Source organism: Pieris rapae, chromosome 4, assembly GCF_905147795.1.
Source record: "Pieris rapae chromosome 4, ilPieRapa1.1, whole genome shotgun sequence".
Taxonomy (NCBI): Eukaryota; Metazoa; Arthropoda; class Insecta; order Lepidoptera; family Pieridae; genus Pieris; species Pieris rapae.
Window position 1 is genome coordinate 1,534,681 of NC_059512.1, and position 17,840 is coordinate 1,552,520.

At 32.2% G+C, this 17,840-nt stretch overlaps 1 protein-coding gene across 5 annotated transcripts in view; it reads right to left on the reverse strand.

Annotated features, from left to right (window-relative positions):
* LOC111004123 (calmodulin-A) overlaps nucleotides 1-17,840 on the reverse strand; it is a 133,389-nt gene that overhangs the window by 5,139 nt on the left and 110,410 nt on the right. For 3 of the 5 annotated variants that reach the window (XM_045627914.1, XM_045627911.1, XM_045627913.1), the window contains 4 exons: nucleotides 12,570-12,654; nucleotides 10,499-10,668; nucleotides 4,144-4,177; nucleotides 3,352-3,453 (listed from right to left, as the gene is read on the reverse strand). In XM_045627914.1, the coding sequence (XP_045483870.1) occupies nucleotides 3,352-3,453; nucleotides 4,144-4,177; nucleotides 10,499-10,668; nucleotides 12,570-12,654 (391 nt within the window). Of the gene's footprint in view, nucleotides 1-3,351; nucleotides 3,454-4,143; nucleotides 4,178-5,465; nucleotides 6,011-10,498; nucleotides 10,669-12,569; nucleotides 12,655-17,840 lie in introns of those variants that run through there. The other 2 variants (XM_045627912.1, XM_022274984.2) reach the window with 2 other exon arrangements.

Here is a 17,840-nt window from a genome sequence, read left to right on the forward strand (position 1 = left end):
AAATCATGTCTTTAAAGCATGGCGGTTTTTTCACGATGCCTTCCTTCGCCATACAAACGATAAATACAACGAATGCATGCACTTAACACAAATTTTTATTTTAAATTGAAGTACCTACATTTTTAAATTTTAATCCCAATGTGCTATAAACATACTACCAAAAGCAGATATCACTAAAAACTTTATCATACACGTTCCAAACTAAAAGCAGGCGAAAAGTTTTTCTATTTCAAAAGTGTTTGAAATTTCGTTCATAACGAGAATTTAATATTAAACGCTATCTTCATCCGATTTTTATTTCCTACTTTAATCATACGACTAAGCTGTCGGAATGAAGGGATCATTTTATATTGGTCGTATAAAATGTTCCATTCAGAGTGGTTTTTCCTCTATTTAAAATAGGGGCTTCACATGTATGAATCTAATAGCCAAGTAGGTGATCAGCCACAGTACCTGTCACAGACTATTATCTTTTTGGGCCTAAGGCGGTTTCCTTACGATGTTTTCCTGCACCGTTTGATCAAATGTTAAATGCCCATATAGAAAGAAAGTCCATTGGTGTGCGGGAATCGCACATACTATCTCGGAATAAGACGCTTACTGAAGGCTCTAGGTCAACACTACTAGTCTATGAATGACGTATCTCCGAAATGTGTAATTTCTGAATCTTAGAATTAGCGATATATTTATTAATATAATGTGTGTGTTTTATAATCATCTACTGATATTTACCATGCTTGAGTACTTTGTATTACATCACTTTTATTTATTTACAACAAGGCCGCGCATAAAACAGAGAAGACGAAATATAGGAGGGACAAAGTATATAACAAATGTGTAGCCTCGATAATAGGTGCGGACTGCGTGCACAAACATAATGCTTACAATTAATAAGTTGCAAAGAAAATATTACTAAAGCATTACTAAAAACGTAATATATAAAAGCGAATAAACTAGCCAATCAATTTAGCGTAGGAACCCACATTAGCTAAGAGGAAAAAATCTTTCTTTTCTAGTTAGTTTTTACTTTTATTCTTGCAACTAAAAACTAACTCTAGGAACATAAATGCTTTAAAATGAAAGCAAATATGAGGTGAGCTACGCTGGATAATATTGCACCGTTTTAAAGAAACAGCATCCAACAAATCAGACATTTCATAATACGTTTATGTATTTATAGAATGGCTCCTTGTTGAACTGATTATTGATATATAAAATTTAATTATAGTTGTTTTTAGGAGAGCTACTTATGTTAGTGTTATGGGGTAAGTGTCATATTTACAAGCGAAAAAAAGCTTATGAGAATTTTAGTTAATATAGGAAATACTGACTCATGCAAGCCTCAATTCATTCGTAACAATATCCTTACCCCTACCTAGCATAAATATACTGGAAGCATGTAAATTTATTCGTAAATATCCTGATATTTGAAAAAAAAGGGATACAAAGGCTCTTTACTCTCTGAGAGCCCCCGTAAAGGTCAACTGGTTCCACCTACGTCCAGATAGGGATTGCATCAATCAATCATTGATCTCCACAATAAAAATATGCAACAAATTACCGGAAAGTTTGAGTGAGGCAAATAATTGGAGGTTAACCAAATCTTTGAAAAAATTGTTTAGAATTATTAGAAATGTTATTACTCTGTTACAGAGTGTCTGACCTTCAGGACTTTAATTTCCTTTATAAAAGTTAAGTTTATTAATAACCTTCTCCTTTTCGCAATGTGTGCTTTGCAAGTATACCAAATAAATAATGTATCTTGTAAGAATATGAATGTGATAACTATGGTGGAGCATGAGAACTTGGAGAAACTGATCGTGGTTGGTAACACAGAAGGCAAAAGATCACGTGGCCATTCACCAACCAGATGGAAGTGAAAGACTCATCGTCTTCAAAGCTACACAGTGTCATGAGGGACAGCGCTGGAGAGAAACCGGTGGAAGCAGATAGTCCGCTCTAGATGCTTCGTTGCTGACCACGACACTCAGACATGAACTGCCGACTAAAGAGAGATGGTGGAGCATGCCCTCTCACAACATTGCTGTGCCTAACCAAGGTCCTTATTATAATAAATTATAACATTTCACGTGTAAAATATGAACATAAGGAATGCAATAAAGATTTGAGTTTGAGTTTTATAGATATAGATAAAATCAATTTCCACACTTTGAAATTTTTTATTTTGAAGTCGGATTAAAGAAGTAAGCTTTCGGAATGAAGGGACCACGTTATATTGGTCGATTCTCAGTAAAAATTCATTAAGCACAGTCATCGCTGGTCGAAAATTGAAACATCTATTACAAACCGTATTCATTTATTCACCACATCAGTTCCAATTCCATTATACTTGATAATCTATTTATGGTTATAATTGAAGGGGTAGGTTTTGGGTTGGGTAACCAGCTTTCACAAAAATATTACATGAACAATTAATCTTGTTTGAACATTTTTTATAGTATTTTCAAACAACTATAATTAGTTATTTTTAACTGTTTAAACCTACATAAATTTAATGTTCGCTTCCGTAGAGAAAACTGTTAAATTAAGACTGTTTTATGAAAAGTATAAAAATTAATTTATAAATATTATTTTACGTTAAATTTTTGTATCTTTGAAATTAATGTACAGTACCCACAATGATAATAACAATTTTGATATTACATTTATAGCAGTTTTACAGGTATTTAAATTAACACAGGTAAATGTTTTGCGTATGATAATAATACAAATATATATATATATAAATATATATATAGATGACAATCGAGTATACAGTATATTACAATTTTTTTACCTATATAGTAAAATTAAAAAAAAATTAAATAGGTTGGCCCTTGTGGCAGAGTTCCTTTAACGATGGCAATATTTCCACTCTTCATTGCTACACACATTCGTTGAGCGAGGAAAGCACCACTCTGGGGTCACCGGTACTATCTACCAGGTGCCAAATTAAATTCTAAATGCACTTGGACCCCAGAAGTATTTACTCGAAAGGGATTAAAATCGAAGATGGAGGAAAGACTTATATTTGAACTGTTTATTATTTTCCGCCTGCACTGCGGCTGCGTCAGCTTTTTTGCTTGTGTCCGAGGGAGGGGGGGGGAGGGGGGGCAAACATTCTCCAAGTAGCACCCGATAAGCCCGTCCTATCATCCAAGGAATCGACGACATCCCATCAAACATGAAATTCATTTAGATCCAGTAATATAGTAATAAGTACTCATGAATGTCATGATAGTGGATAACGCGAGACGGATATGTCCGAAGGTGCTGCGCGGTTACAGACCACCCCTTTGGAAGAACAGAATTAATATATGAATATACTTGTATGCAGATACAAATAGATACCTGAAGGTCTCTGTCCTAATGACCGCATTACAACCCCAAGCTCTGCCATTGTGATGGTCCCGTCTTCATCCTTGTCGAACAACATGAAGGCTTCTTTGAACTCTGGAAAAATAATCACTTCAGTAGGTATACGAGTGTATGACCGATATAAATGTTATACCAGAACATTTCTGTCGCAAGTAACAAAATCTTAAATATCTGAATAGATTATAATTTATCGCGTCAATTTTTGATAAATAAATGGTTTATCATAATCTTACAAAACAATGCAGCCTTGTTTCCTATATATCAGTGTTTCCCAACCTTTTTGTGCCATGCATCATATTAGCCTATTTAAATTATTTTACAACATACATTTTTAATATTAAAATATTGATTTATTTTAAGTTTTCTTAGGATTGAAATACAGTAAGTAAATTTTCAAAACGTATAATGAAACATTGAAATAATTCAAATTCCAAATAAATTTTCGTAAATAGTTTCCCTTAACATTCCCCATATGGGGCGTGGTCCCCACATCGGTAAATACTGGTCAATATCAAACTCATGTTCCTTAGACAAATACAAAAAATCTATTGCCATGAAAAATACAAAAACCATACTTATTCTATTCGAATGAAACTATATTATATAATTTTATGAATAATTTAATGCAGAATTTACAATATTATATTCACAATATAAACACACATAATTATGTATATTTTGTTTTTTTACATAAATCAATTTCGATTATATTCTGTATAAATGAATAAATTGTGGTAAAAGTTTATTAAATTAATTTATACACACCTGCTACTTGTTCTTCTGTGAGGCCATATTCTGACTGAAAAAGATAATATTATTTATAATACAATACAAAACAATATCGCATTTTAAGTCTGACCTATTGAAACGACAGATGTCAGTGAATCAAAGTTGTGCCAATTTAGTAACACGCGACACCTAATCTAATTGATATAATAATATTTTATAGAATACCAAGATTTCCAATGCGATTGCCTTTAGAAGAACTACCAAAATCGCATACAAAACCATCAAAACAGCTGTTGCTACAGCTGGTAGATTCAACAATGGAAGCGATGAAAATATATTCAGCCCTAAATGACGGTTTGCTAAACTTTATTAAAAGGCTAATTATACTTGGACCACTAATCAGTGTTCAGCTTCAGCGTACACTCTCATGAGGTCGTAGATTCGATTCCCGGCTGTGCACCAATGGACTTCCTTTGTGCGCATTTAACATTCGCTCGAACGGTAAAGTAAAACATTGTAAGGAAACCGGCTTGGCTTAGACCTAAAAAGTTGACGTCGTGTGTCAGGAACAGGACGCTGATCAACATGCCGATTAGATTGACAAATGATCATGAAACAGATACAGAAATCTGAGGCTCCGACCTAAAAAGTGTTTTAGCTCAATTGCATGTGGCGCCATCTGCTGACAAAACTACGCATCATTTTACGTCGAATTCGTGACAGTTTAAGAAATTCCTATATTAAGGTGAATGATTTGTATCTTGATCGAATACATGTGGTACCGCATCAAAAAATGTTGTATATCAGAAAGTGCTTTATCATGCTGTATTGCAACACATGCTGTTTGCATTCGTTAAATTAATTAATTAAATTATTGTTATTCGACTACTTATCCGACATTTTATTACTTATTCTGCTATTTGGGGCCGAGAAGAATTACCAAAAAAGAAATCAGTAACATCGGTCCAGCATCTTATGTTGTAAGTGGTATACATAACACGACTTTATTTTATATGTTTAGATTACATCTATGCGATGTACGTAGTTATAGTAATTACATGAAATTAGATTAACATATTGTATGCTTAAACAATGGATACAAAGTATTAGCCAGAAACCAAAACTTTTTATTTGAATTTTGATTAATGTATATAATTATTACGCTCTCGGCCTTTTCTTAACATAACCACTGCCCACCAAACTGGCTAGCAAGTGCGTTGCCGGCTTTAAGGGCTTTTGAAGACACCTAAGCAATATCTAGTTCTATAAAATATGGGTGATGAAATTTAGGCGCTGATGATGAACCTGACGCAATTATTGATTATATTTGATCCTTATAAAGATATATAAATACCTACAGAAATCTGCCGTGTAGCAAGATCTGTGGTTATTCGCCTTATTCTTCTGTATTCTTTATTATAAATTTCATCTTTCCGTTCCGCCATTTGTAAAGGTACATATTATACAACTTTTACGACAACAACTTGCTCAAACTAATATGGAAGAAAACTTTTTCCAATATTCACTGACAAGTTAAAGAGAATTTACTTTTATCGTCACAGATTGTAGTTAAAAACAATTTGCAATATTAATAAAACACTGTCAAATCACATAACCTGTAATTTCAACTATCAAAACTCCACATTTAAAATTCAACTCATAAAGCAAAAAGCGCTGAATAATTTTTCAAACGGCAGCAAAATTGCGACTTTAGCTTTAGTTTTCACAATTTCATGCTTTGTTGACTTTTTAATTACTCCTCCGCAACGAAAAGCACTTTAATTTTAATTTAACTTCATTAGATTTCCCGCCACTTTTTATTACGCCACTTTTGCATTGACATTTCACTATTCCTTTTTTATCGGCTATTAAAGATTGCCAGTGACACGCGCGAGTAGAGAGTGACAGCTCAAATACATGTACATTCTAAATTTAAATTGGATTTTTGCTATGCTGACAAGAGGCGTTCTATATTGGTCGCAAAACTGTGCAACTGTGCTGTGTCATTGGAGCGGTAGATAAATAAAAAAATTAAATGCAGTTAAAATATTTTGTATGTTTTGATACCGAAAACAATCCTTAAGATATACTATAAAGAGCACTAGCATATATTCAGGATTTTTTGGCTTAACTAGTGGCCTTTGGTTTAACGAGTTGATTTATGAAATTAATTGAAAAAATAATATGAATAAATCGTCTATATTATCAATTTGAAAAAGAGCAAACACTTCAGATCATTTCATTATATTTGTATAAACAAATCTGCGGTCATTATAGAATACAGAAATAGTTCCGTCATCTTGGCACGGCAAGGCAATTTGCGATGTAACACGCTGGGCGTCAAAATTGTAGATAAACAAATTGTAAACTTGTTATAAATAGTTGACTAATTATGATTACTTGGTAATAGTAGTGCATTTTTTGTTTGTCTGTTTCATAAGAAGATGACAGGGTCGTCACGTCCCGAAGCCTCAAAAATTTAACTCATGATGTGGAAAATCTACTAAATTATATGGGATTAGTGACAATTATTGTAATTATTATAATAAGTATTTAGCAATAATTATATTTGAAGAATATCACTAAATATAATTACACACTCACACTCTTACACTCCTTTACATATATTCCCACATACACCTCAACCAATTAGTTATATGTAAATTGACTTGGTTACAAATAACTTATTATTATCACTACATAGTATAAAACAAAGTCGCTTTCTCTGTCCCTATGTCCCTTTGTATGCTTAAATCTTTGAAACTACGCAACGGACTTTGATGCGGTTTTTTAAAAGATAGAGTGATTCAAGAGGAAGGTTTATTATTGAAGGTTTATTATATGTATAATAACATCCAATAAATAGTGGAGAAGTACTGTTATTTTTGAGGTTTCTAATGTGATGTCGTAAATAATTACATTATTTCCGCTTACATTTCAAACGCAGGCTGAACCCTACGAGTTTTATCAAAATAATGTACTAAGTATTGTACACATTGAAAAGGTCTACATAAAAGTCCCTGATGGTATATGTCTATCTTTTATGGATAACCCACATTTTTATATACAGCGTTCACAGATTTTCTAGTGTATTTAGTATCAGCATTGCACCCGTGCGAAGGCGGGACGGGTCGCTAGATTGGCTATAAAACGAATTTGAAAATTCATAAAAAGAAAATTAAAACTAATTTAAATTGTTTGGTACCTTTAACGCTTGTACACAATATTTCCTCGGTGAATTGCGTTACTCATTCGTTGAGCGAGGGAAACAACACACAGTTAAATAAAAAAGTGCGTGTATATAAAATACACAGTTCAGAAATGAAACTTCTTTGTAAATTATTAATACTAAGGTGCCAATAGATGATCAATGATCATGTCCCAGTATATAATTACTCCATGTATTTTTATGTCTATATTCACACTGTTTTCATGTACTGCAGATCTTCGTGATGTTATTTAAAAAAATTACCTCATACGCCTAAAGAAGTTTCACTTCAAAAATAAAATAAATATTACAGTTTTTTGGGATTAATAAAATAATTATTATGATATCAATTTTATTTTTTCTTACAAAATTTAGGACAGTAGGATACAAAGTGACATGTTCTAATAAAAGCGGGCAACACCGTTAAATTGAGTGATTTAATGAAAATGCCAGCTTGTTAGCTGTTCACACCTCGACGCCGGCGTGTCGTTTGTGTCGTTATAGTCACGGACTTATTCTAATAACAGAATCGTAACGAAAACGGCTGGAGCTAGTAAACACTGTGATGCGTATTCCTGTCAATTAACGAAGCTAACAATTGCATTAGGAGTAAAATTTTGCCCCAAGTGCCTTTGCCTTAACCATCAAAGTCCCGAAAGAAATGAAAGTGTCTCACGACAGCTCAAAGTATGTCAATGAAATACAAATATTTCAGTTAACATAATTATTTAAAAAGTTAAATACAAATATTTCAGTTAACATAATTATTTAAAAAGTTAAATATTAAAAAAAAGTAATTTTCTTATACGTATGGTATGTAAAACATATGTTTTTTTAGTACAATATTTGATTTGGCAAGAAGGTTTAAACTTGGACAAAACTTCTCATACAAGTTATTGTTACAACTACACATCGCATTTAATTTATGAATAACAATATAAATCGTATATTGTCATGATAACATGTAAGACATAAAACATAGAAATAACAAAATATTTAAAAAATTTATTAATAATGTCATTATATTATTGATTATTAGTATTGCATTCAAGTGATTTCCGTGGTTTACTTTGCGGAATGACATTATGACACGTATTTCAGATTCGCTTAAAGCGATTCTTATATGATCGTTTATGAGTTGAGTAGTTGTCCAGAATAACACTTCCGAAGTGGGGGACAACATTTATAGCGTCTTCATAAAACACTTCATTTCAAAGGGCCGCTGTACCAGCCGATCTTCAGTACGCCTATTTTCGGATTATTATAGTTGATTGTAGACGTAATTTTTTAAGAGTGTGCGAAGACTCGCTCGCGTACGCTGAAGCAAAACATAGTAAGGAAACTGGCATGCTTTAGACCCAGAAATCAAAATATATAGAAGCCTCATCAACCAGATGGCAATTATGAGCAAATTTATCACGTATTTTAAGTAATTTATAACAGACTAAGAAATCTGCATCTAAGAACTAAAAACTTAAGTTTTTTAATGAATAACAAAGCTTATTAAAAAATATATGTACGTATAAATTTCATCTACTTAATAAATTTTATATACATTTTTTTAAATACCAAAGCTTTGGCTTAAACTCTGTTTTGGCTTTCTGTATTATCTTAGTATTTTGTATTATAATATGTATAAGTATAAGCTGTTAAATTCATACTAAAATAAATAAATGGCTAATCATTTCTATTTTAAAAACTAACAGTTCAGTTACACTTGCGCCTTATAAATGGCAATAAAGATTAAGATTTACGATATTCAACTCAAAGGCGTATTATAACTTAAGTGTGCCCTGAAGGCATCATTTTATGATCCTTTATATTCTTCGGGCTTTCGGGATTGTGTCATTATTAAGTAATTTTATGTTATAAGATATTTTAAATATTTATTTACAACTAGTGGACCCGACAGACGTTGTACTGCATTATATTAAACAACCTGATGTTTAGCTATAAATAAATAACTTAGATACCGACTGCAGCGCCATCTGCCGTGCTGATTTAGGAATCTAAACCATTCAGGGGCATTACTTAATATGGTGGTAAAGTATTCCTAAATTGTCTAATCTTACGCGCATTTTTTTAAATATTTCATAACAAGCACAACAAAAGAAGAATTAGCGAAATTGGTCCAGTCGTTCACATCATATCGTGACCAAGGTATAGGGATTAATTTTTATGTATATAGATTTATTCATATTTATTTTTATAATTATTTATAACACAAAGTATTAACAATATCCCTAACATGTATAGTAATAATAATATGTGATTGTTCGTAACAAATTAAATAAGTTTGCGCCACATTAAATTTTTGATTCGTGCCTGTGCACTTTTTAAAATACTTATATATCAATTATTGGGAATTCTCAAATAAATAATAAATTCAAAGTTTTCTATTTGGCAACACCGTCTACAATATGACGAGAGGGCATCGTTGGCCATGCATCGTACTCGTGAACGGGTGCTACTTGAAGCGACTAGTCGAAATTAAAGAGATTAGATCGGATATTAATCATTTGTTTATTAGTTTTTAAACGATAAACCGGTGAACTTCGTATACATATATTTGTGTTTAAACTTGATACAAATTTTTCAAAACAAACCAAAGAAAACGAACCTCGTACTACTGCTATGAAACAATTTTCTCAAGGCATCTATAAAGATAATATAACAAACAAGTGGGATTTTTTTATTTCTATTAATACGTTAAAGATTTTTCATTTTCATTTATAGTTATTTTCTCTACTTATTATTCATGTTTAAACCTTCCCTGAAATTCCACATATATTTCAAGATCCTATTCGTACAGCCATTCTCAAGTTTTAGCTAGACAAACTAACAAAATCGATTTTATATGTTATCTATATACAGTTTAAAATATTTATTAATTGATGTACTGTTTGTATCTTCTGTAACGTGGCGTTGTAAAAAGAGTGATGGATATTTAATTTCTAGTTCTTCCCGTCTATTCTATGTTTTTCTTTTTCTGAATACTTCTTTTTCTAATAAATACATAATTTCTTAATGACATTGACCGATATGAATAAATGTATAGTTTTTTTAATTCAATTATATATTAAAATATCTATATGTAGGTAGGAACGAGACCATTTAGTAGGAATAGCGGGATCCTAAATATATGTTATAAAGATATAGATGTTTCATAAGACATATACTTACCAAATTAATAGTAACGATAAGTTCATATTGTTGGTGTTTGTGACCTTTCTTCTTCTTGCCCTGTGGTGTCTTTACTGCTGCCGCCGCTGCCTGCTTAGGAGGCGCTGTCTTCACCGAACCCTTCTGCGCTGATGGTTTCACCGGTGTCTTTGGTCCGCCTTTCGCCCCACCTATTATTGAGTATCTTATTAAAAATATACAACACTTTAAATCAATCTTTATTTGTGTGCCGTAAAGGGAGGGAGAATCTGCTTCATGTTTTTAACAAGGCAGATATGAGAAGGCAGAAGCCATATTTCGACAGAAGAAAAACATCACGAGGAAACCACATTTTTTATTCCACATTTAGGCAAACGGACAGCAGGCTCACTTAATGTTATGTGATACCGCCCATGGACACTCAATGCCAGAGGGCTCGCTTAGCCGCATGCATATTGTTTTAGAACTTATAAATAAATAATTAAAATTATTTTCTTGCCGCCTTGGTTCGGGTTCATAACAAATGAATTCGGGACTATCCCTTGCGTATCAAGGCAATGAACCTACTTAGCAAAGTTGCAGTTTCCAATAAAGCTACACTATCCAAACACTCCCAAGAGACTGAGTCATTTTAAAACTTTTTCCATTTTTATTTTCCACTTGCCATTTGCACACATATCTCGCATATTTAAATGAATATTTCAAAGGTTTTGTATAAATTAGAATTAGATGACACAGAGTATTATAAAATACTTTGAAATATGTATTTCGACTACGTTTTCACATGTTATTCTCATGAGAATGTAAGTGCGTACTCCTATTTCACCATGCCTCCTGCTGAAAGAGGGCAAATCTTTGTTTCTAATTTATTTTATTATTATTAATTTATTAAGATTTCATGTGGAACATGGTGTTATGGTTGCAGCTTCTTACAGACGTTGCGACATTCTACGCTTTCGATTGAGAACTGACATTAAATTAAAAATTAGAAGCATTTCATATGCTTTTCTTAGTTTGAATTCGAATTGAATTTGAAATTAGTATTAAATAACATACTTTGTTTGTATTATTAGAAAACAATTTATTTAACGTTCTTTTTAATTAACGGAGAAATAACAAAAACCACTGCATCATGCAACTGCATCACGTTCTAAATCGTAATGTCAAAGTTATTCAAACCGCTGAACACATAAACAAAATCTCGTAATGGTCCAGGTTCTTCGGGCCAGTTGGGGACCACAAGTCTTTGTTTTGTGATCCGAGGGATAGCAAAACATAATAAGATCCGAAATATACAAAGCTCATAAAAAGAGTAAAAGGTCAGCTATGTACTCGCAAACCTTCTGGTAATGTAAGTGTCCATGGGCGGCGGTATCACTTAACAACAGATAAGCCTTCTGCCCATTTGCCTCCAGTTACATGAAAAAGAATATATCCTATTGAATATATGCAAAAAATGTTCACAATTGTTCCTAAATAATACGCTTAAAGCCCTATTGTGTTTCTATTCTGACAGTTTGAGTAACCCATTATCCCGCTCACTTACTACCTGCGCTACGTGACAGTTGTAAGTACAACTTAAGCAAGTAAAGATGTAAATAATTTACTAATATATATTTATTTATTCGTTACTTTTATAGATAAACCAATAACACAATCCATAAAAGTTATAAGGGATGCAACGGGCTGCCTTATGGCTAACAAGCGATCTCTTCCAGGCAACCCTAGTAAGGGAAAACTAAAACAAGAAATATAATATTTAATGTGAAAGAAGTGCATAAACAAATCTTTTAAAAAATATAGACCACCACTTAAAACTTATTATATAGAATTAAACTAAAAACTGAAAAGGTAATCGCGGATTCATAAATTGCAATACAAAATATAAATACAGGAATTACAAATGTCACGATTGACCATGATAGGACATGGTTGAGAAATGGTAGAAGTGTTTTAAAATATGGTTAAATCAAATTTTAAAAAAGTTAATTTAAAAGTTCGTAATCGTAACTTAATTACACCATTTCTTAGATATTACAATAGCGGTAGTACTCTTGTCTGTAAACAAGAGTAAATTACTGAAATTGGATACCTTTTTGACCACCAGAAGTGACCTTCTGTCCCGCGGCGTTTTTCTGATTGACGTGTCCACCGCCATCTGCAGGCTTGTTTCTTGCCTGAAAAGATATGATTTTTTTATTGTTTATAATGGATCTATTAAAATGTTTGTAATCTTTAAACATTACATTTTAAATTTAATAATATTCAATTAAATTAGAAATCACAATAGGAAATATTTCCGCTGCTTTAGCAAAAGTCCTGAAATAAACAAAAAACTAACATCTTACAAAAACATATACGCATATGTATGTTTCTACTAATACTGAAAAACGACATATGGAACAGTTGATATCACCATGAACTACTATATCAAACGCATTCTAGAAATCAAAAGTTCAGCTAAATCGTACCAGTTCATTTTAATTGATTTTCATAAAGAGTTTTTGAAAACTGTTATTTGGTAAATAATCACGCAAAGCCACAGCTGTGACAGATTATTGATTTTATTAACATGCTGGTTTCGATGTTCAGTTCCATACTAGTGTAAATAATAAGTACTATGTGTTATTATGACGATAAAAAACATGAATCGTCAACCTGATGCCCGCAACCGCCTTCGTGGAGACTTTGGATAGGCTTTTGCGCTTTTCGAATAAAAACTTTATTAAAACAACAAGAGACACAACCTCGTAAGTATATAAGTAGGAGAAAAAGTACATATTATTGTAACTCTTTAATTAAAGCTTAAAAAAGCTTGCCAACGCTCGGCATACTCATACATTGGTACAAGAACAATAAAATATTTTTTTAATGTGACAAGCAAAATAAGCAGACATAACATACACGAAGAGATACTATAAAGGAATTAAACAACAAATCTAAACGAAAATCGATTTTAAACTGTGAGGGGATGGATGGATATCCAGACCCAGCTCGTTTATCAAAATGCTGAATGTGGACATTGATGAGTTTTCACCAAAACGCTTTCTCGGGAAAGGTACAAATGAAATCATGGGATGGCTAGGGTAGGTATCTGGAGGGTATACGAAATTTAAATTCGGTCGAAAGATTGGGGCAATGGACCTCATTGTTAAATATCCTAAATGCAAACGATGCATTAATTAATTTTCTACAAGTCTAATCTTAAAATACGCTAGCCTATTTTCATATGTTGTCAACTTTAATTCGAAACGCCACTGGAGAAAAGTAGATGTCACAGTAATCATTTTTGTAGTTCAAAGTCAAAGTCAAAATAACTTTATTTATATAGGTAAACAAGTACAGTTATGAATGACACAAAAGAAATTAAATTTTAAATTTTTATTTACTACAAGAAGAACTGGCTAGAAACTTTACGCCACTCTTATTAATCACTAAGTTCAATTTTACATATGCGTAAGTTAAAATCAAATTATTATGTCATATCTATGTTAATTCTAAATATTAATCATAGACTCTAACATAGTGGTTATAAACGATCATGATAATTTAGTGTCAGGAAATCCTATAGACCTTCGTCATATCTAAGCGAGTGTTACAAACAGTAGTATATTACATTAAAATTGTTATATTTTGTATAATAATTGTAATTATGGATGGATGTTTGGAACTCTTTCGCTTAAAAACTACTAAATAGATTGTTATTAAACTTTAAATAATATAGCTTATACAACAGAATAGCACATTGGCTACAATTTATAAGGATATTGTGTGAATTGTTCAAAATATCAGGTAGGAAAAAATTTACCATCTGCAAACTATTCTGGTGTGCGCTGCCGAAACCTGTATTAGGCATATGTAATGTATGACAGAAATGTTTATCTTAAGTAGTTGATGACTTCAGTAGTTTTTTTCTACCCCACGCTAGTATAAGCTACTCGAAATACTAATCCCGCGCAGACGATGTCGCAATCTCTCTCTCTCGGTCTTAGTATGTCATATTCTCTATACTTGTCATTGTTCTCTATACATATTGTAAACTTAGCCATGTTTTATATTTATAAATACGGTTACATGGGCAGGGTGTCTGATGATAAGTAAAACCGCAGACCATGGACACTAACAGAAGTCTCGCAAATGCGTTGCAAGTCTTTTGACGCTATTATATTATATTATATTATATTATATTATATTATATTATATTATATTATATTATATTATATTATATTATATTATATTATATTATATTTTTTTTTTTTTTTTTTTTTTTTTATAATAATTTTCACTCTACTCCCCTGCCATAGTGTCCAGGGACTTTATATTTCACTAATATTATTTAACGCGTCGGGAATTACGCCCCGACTACATCGGTAATATTCTTATTAACAATATTCATGGGCGAGCCGGGGCGCAATTCCCCGCGAGACCCGCTCTTTCTGTTTTATTTGCCGCCTTTATATATACAACTATTTTTTCACAGAACCGTTCCAGGCACGGTCTGTGCTTTATTAATATGTCCTGTAGGCCGTTACGGTCTACAGTCGTCCGTATTTGTTGCTCCAGGTCGTGCCTGGACGATGCGAATATAGGGCAGTGTATTATATTATATTATATTATATTATATTATATTATAGGCAAATAGTGCCTTTAAAACTATCACGTGTGGAATGGAGGTCGAGGCTAAATACGAAATTTCTCCCGAATCATATAAGTGGAAATATCTCACGAATTACAAAGATTTTGATAAAAATATTCCCAGCGTAGTATTGATTCACACGAGCGAAGTTGAATAACGTCTTCTGGACAATTTCCTGAACATGTCCGCACAATAAGATGTTAACAATTGTAATGTATGAAATATTGCTGAGGAAAAGGGAATCTATTATACTATATGCCAATACAAAAGAAATACGTAGCTTACATATTCACGATAACGATATTTTTAAAAACCCTTTTCAGAATTTCTTAATCCAAGATTTCATTTAATCTAAACGCAAAATTACAATTTATTGAATATTACGCCATTTTTAGTTAATAAAGGGTCTCTTTCACAATGTCCGGATAAGTTCCAAATAAGCTATTTATTACTTATTGGTAGGATAAACAATTTTTGCGTTTCACGACTGTCAGATAGCGCTATTCGTCATGAAATGCGAAGTATTTTATTCGGAACTTTTATCTTTCGAATAATTTATGTGTTGCATAGCTATTTGGTACTTTATCCATACATTGTGAAACAGGCCCTTAACATTTAGAGACTCGTCTACTTAGACATTCGTCTATCATTCAAAAACTATTTCGGCATGATTTGGAACATAATAAGTACATATAGTTAATACAACCACAGTTGCCTACATTAGTATAATATGCTGAAAGTAGAAAGTAATATCAATAACAAAAATTTTATGAAATTAAATCAAAACTTTCTCATTTCTTATGCGGCCGGCAACGCATTCGTGAGAGTCCACGTGCATCACTTAACATCACATGAACCTCCGGCCCATATGCACCAATTTCTTCAGTTTCCCTTTTAGGCAAGGGGATGTGCTGTCATTCGTCAATTGAATCATCGGATTTCTACCGTAATTTTTCTTCGCGTACCAACTAGTCGTAAATAGAATATAATTGATGAACACGGTCTTCAACGGACTACCTAACCGTATAAACAGTATTTATAGTATCTTAATATGTTGTTTTATTGCGTGTGCTTTTATTAACCAAATGTTTTAATGTCTCACATTCCTGTCTTTTATTATCCACACAAACGTTAAAAAGTCTAGCGGTTTAGACTGACACTTGAAATCAGCTATAATTTGACATCTAAATAACTTTCTTACGGCTCCAGTTTATGTCATATTTATGGAGCATCGTTTTTTAAACATTATTGTAAGAAGGCTTTCTATAACCATGATTTGATGAAAAATAATACAAAATACCTGTACGAAAGTGATATTACATCAGATCACAATCAATAAGCCATTTTTCTTTCATGTCTAAAACGTACAGCGATAGCCTTGTAAGTCGAATTTGCGTAATTCAGAGCTCAATTTTGCATATAAATACGGATAAAGTCTGTGTAATCGGGACCAGAGTCTAAAGCAATGTTTCCCCACACCTCATAGGCAATTTGATTGTTATATTACTTATTTATTTAGGAAACAAAACAGATACATCTGTACAACTCAAAATGTATACGTCAGAAGAACGACAAATATACTAGTATCAATAATAAAGAAGTAAGATATAATGTTTAGGACATTAATTGTTGTTTTAAACTATTCTTAAGAAGTAGAGGAGTGCGAAAAAAGACCGATGAAGTGGTAGAATAATACATAGAAGAACACAATTTTCAATTTATTTTATTACAATTTTCTTATAATTTTTTGTTTAATTTCTTGAACTTTATAATAAATTTAAACCATATTTGTATTAATGGAACATAATTGGTGGCTATACAAAATAACTGCAAGGCTTTCAGAAGATTTGCATAACATTAGCATATTTCTTTATTGTGAAAAGCTTTAGCTAATTCTAGTAAAGCACTTAAAGTGATGCGACAAACTTGAGAGTCGTTCAATTAATGCGGAGCTCCGGAACGTGACGTTTCATTGAGGTTAATTAAACTTGCTTTATCTTTGAAATTAAAATTACAGCTATTATTTATGGACAATTTATTCCAATTTTGAAATAAGAAAAGTATGCTTTTTTGAAATGAAACTTCTTTAGGTGCATGAGGGTTATTGTTTATGGATGAAACGCCACGAAGATGTGCAGCGTTTTTGTCGAAGGAAGATAGCGCTTGAGACCGATTGAGAGAGAGTGAGAAAGGGAGATCGTGAAAAAATACACGCTATTGGTTGTTGTATTCGTTTAGTAGTTAGCATATTAGAAATTTAGATCGCAAACGCAGATATTTTATTTATTTATACATATGTAGATATACATATACATGAAGTGATCATATACTGGTACACGAGGGCTTTTACCTTAGTAATAATTAATTTACAAAGAAGTTTTTTGTCTTTCTAAATGCAGCGAATATGTTCTAAATTCAAAACTACTACTGCTACAGATTATTGACTAGCATTAAAATTTTGTAATAACCGCCAGAGACTCTCATAAGCGAGGTTTATACCTACCAACATCAGATCAATGGAATTAAAAACATATCTTTTAATCGTCATTGGTCAGCAACATCTTCGGCGTCTGTTGGACACGCGTACGCGTGATGCGTCATGGTCACGACCTGTTAACTAAACACAATGAAACGCACATTATTTTATTTTTGGCATTTCGCCACATTCTCTATAGCCTACATGACGAACATGATACGGTACCCAAGATTAAAAAGGTTTTTTAATAC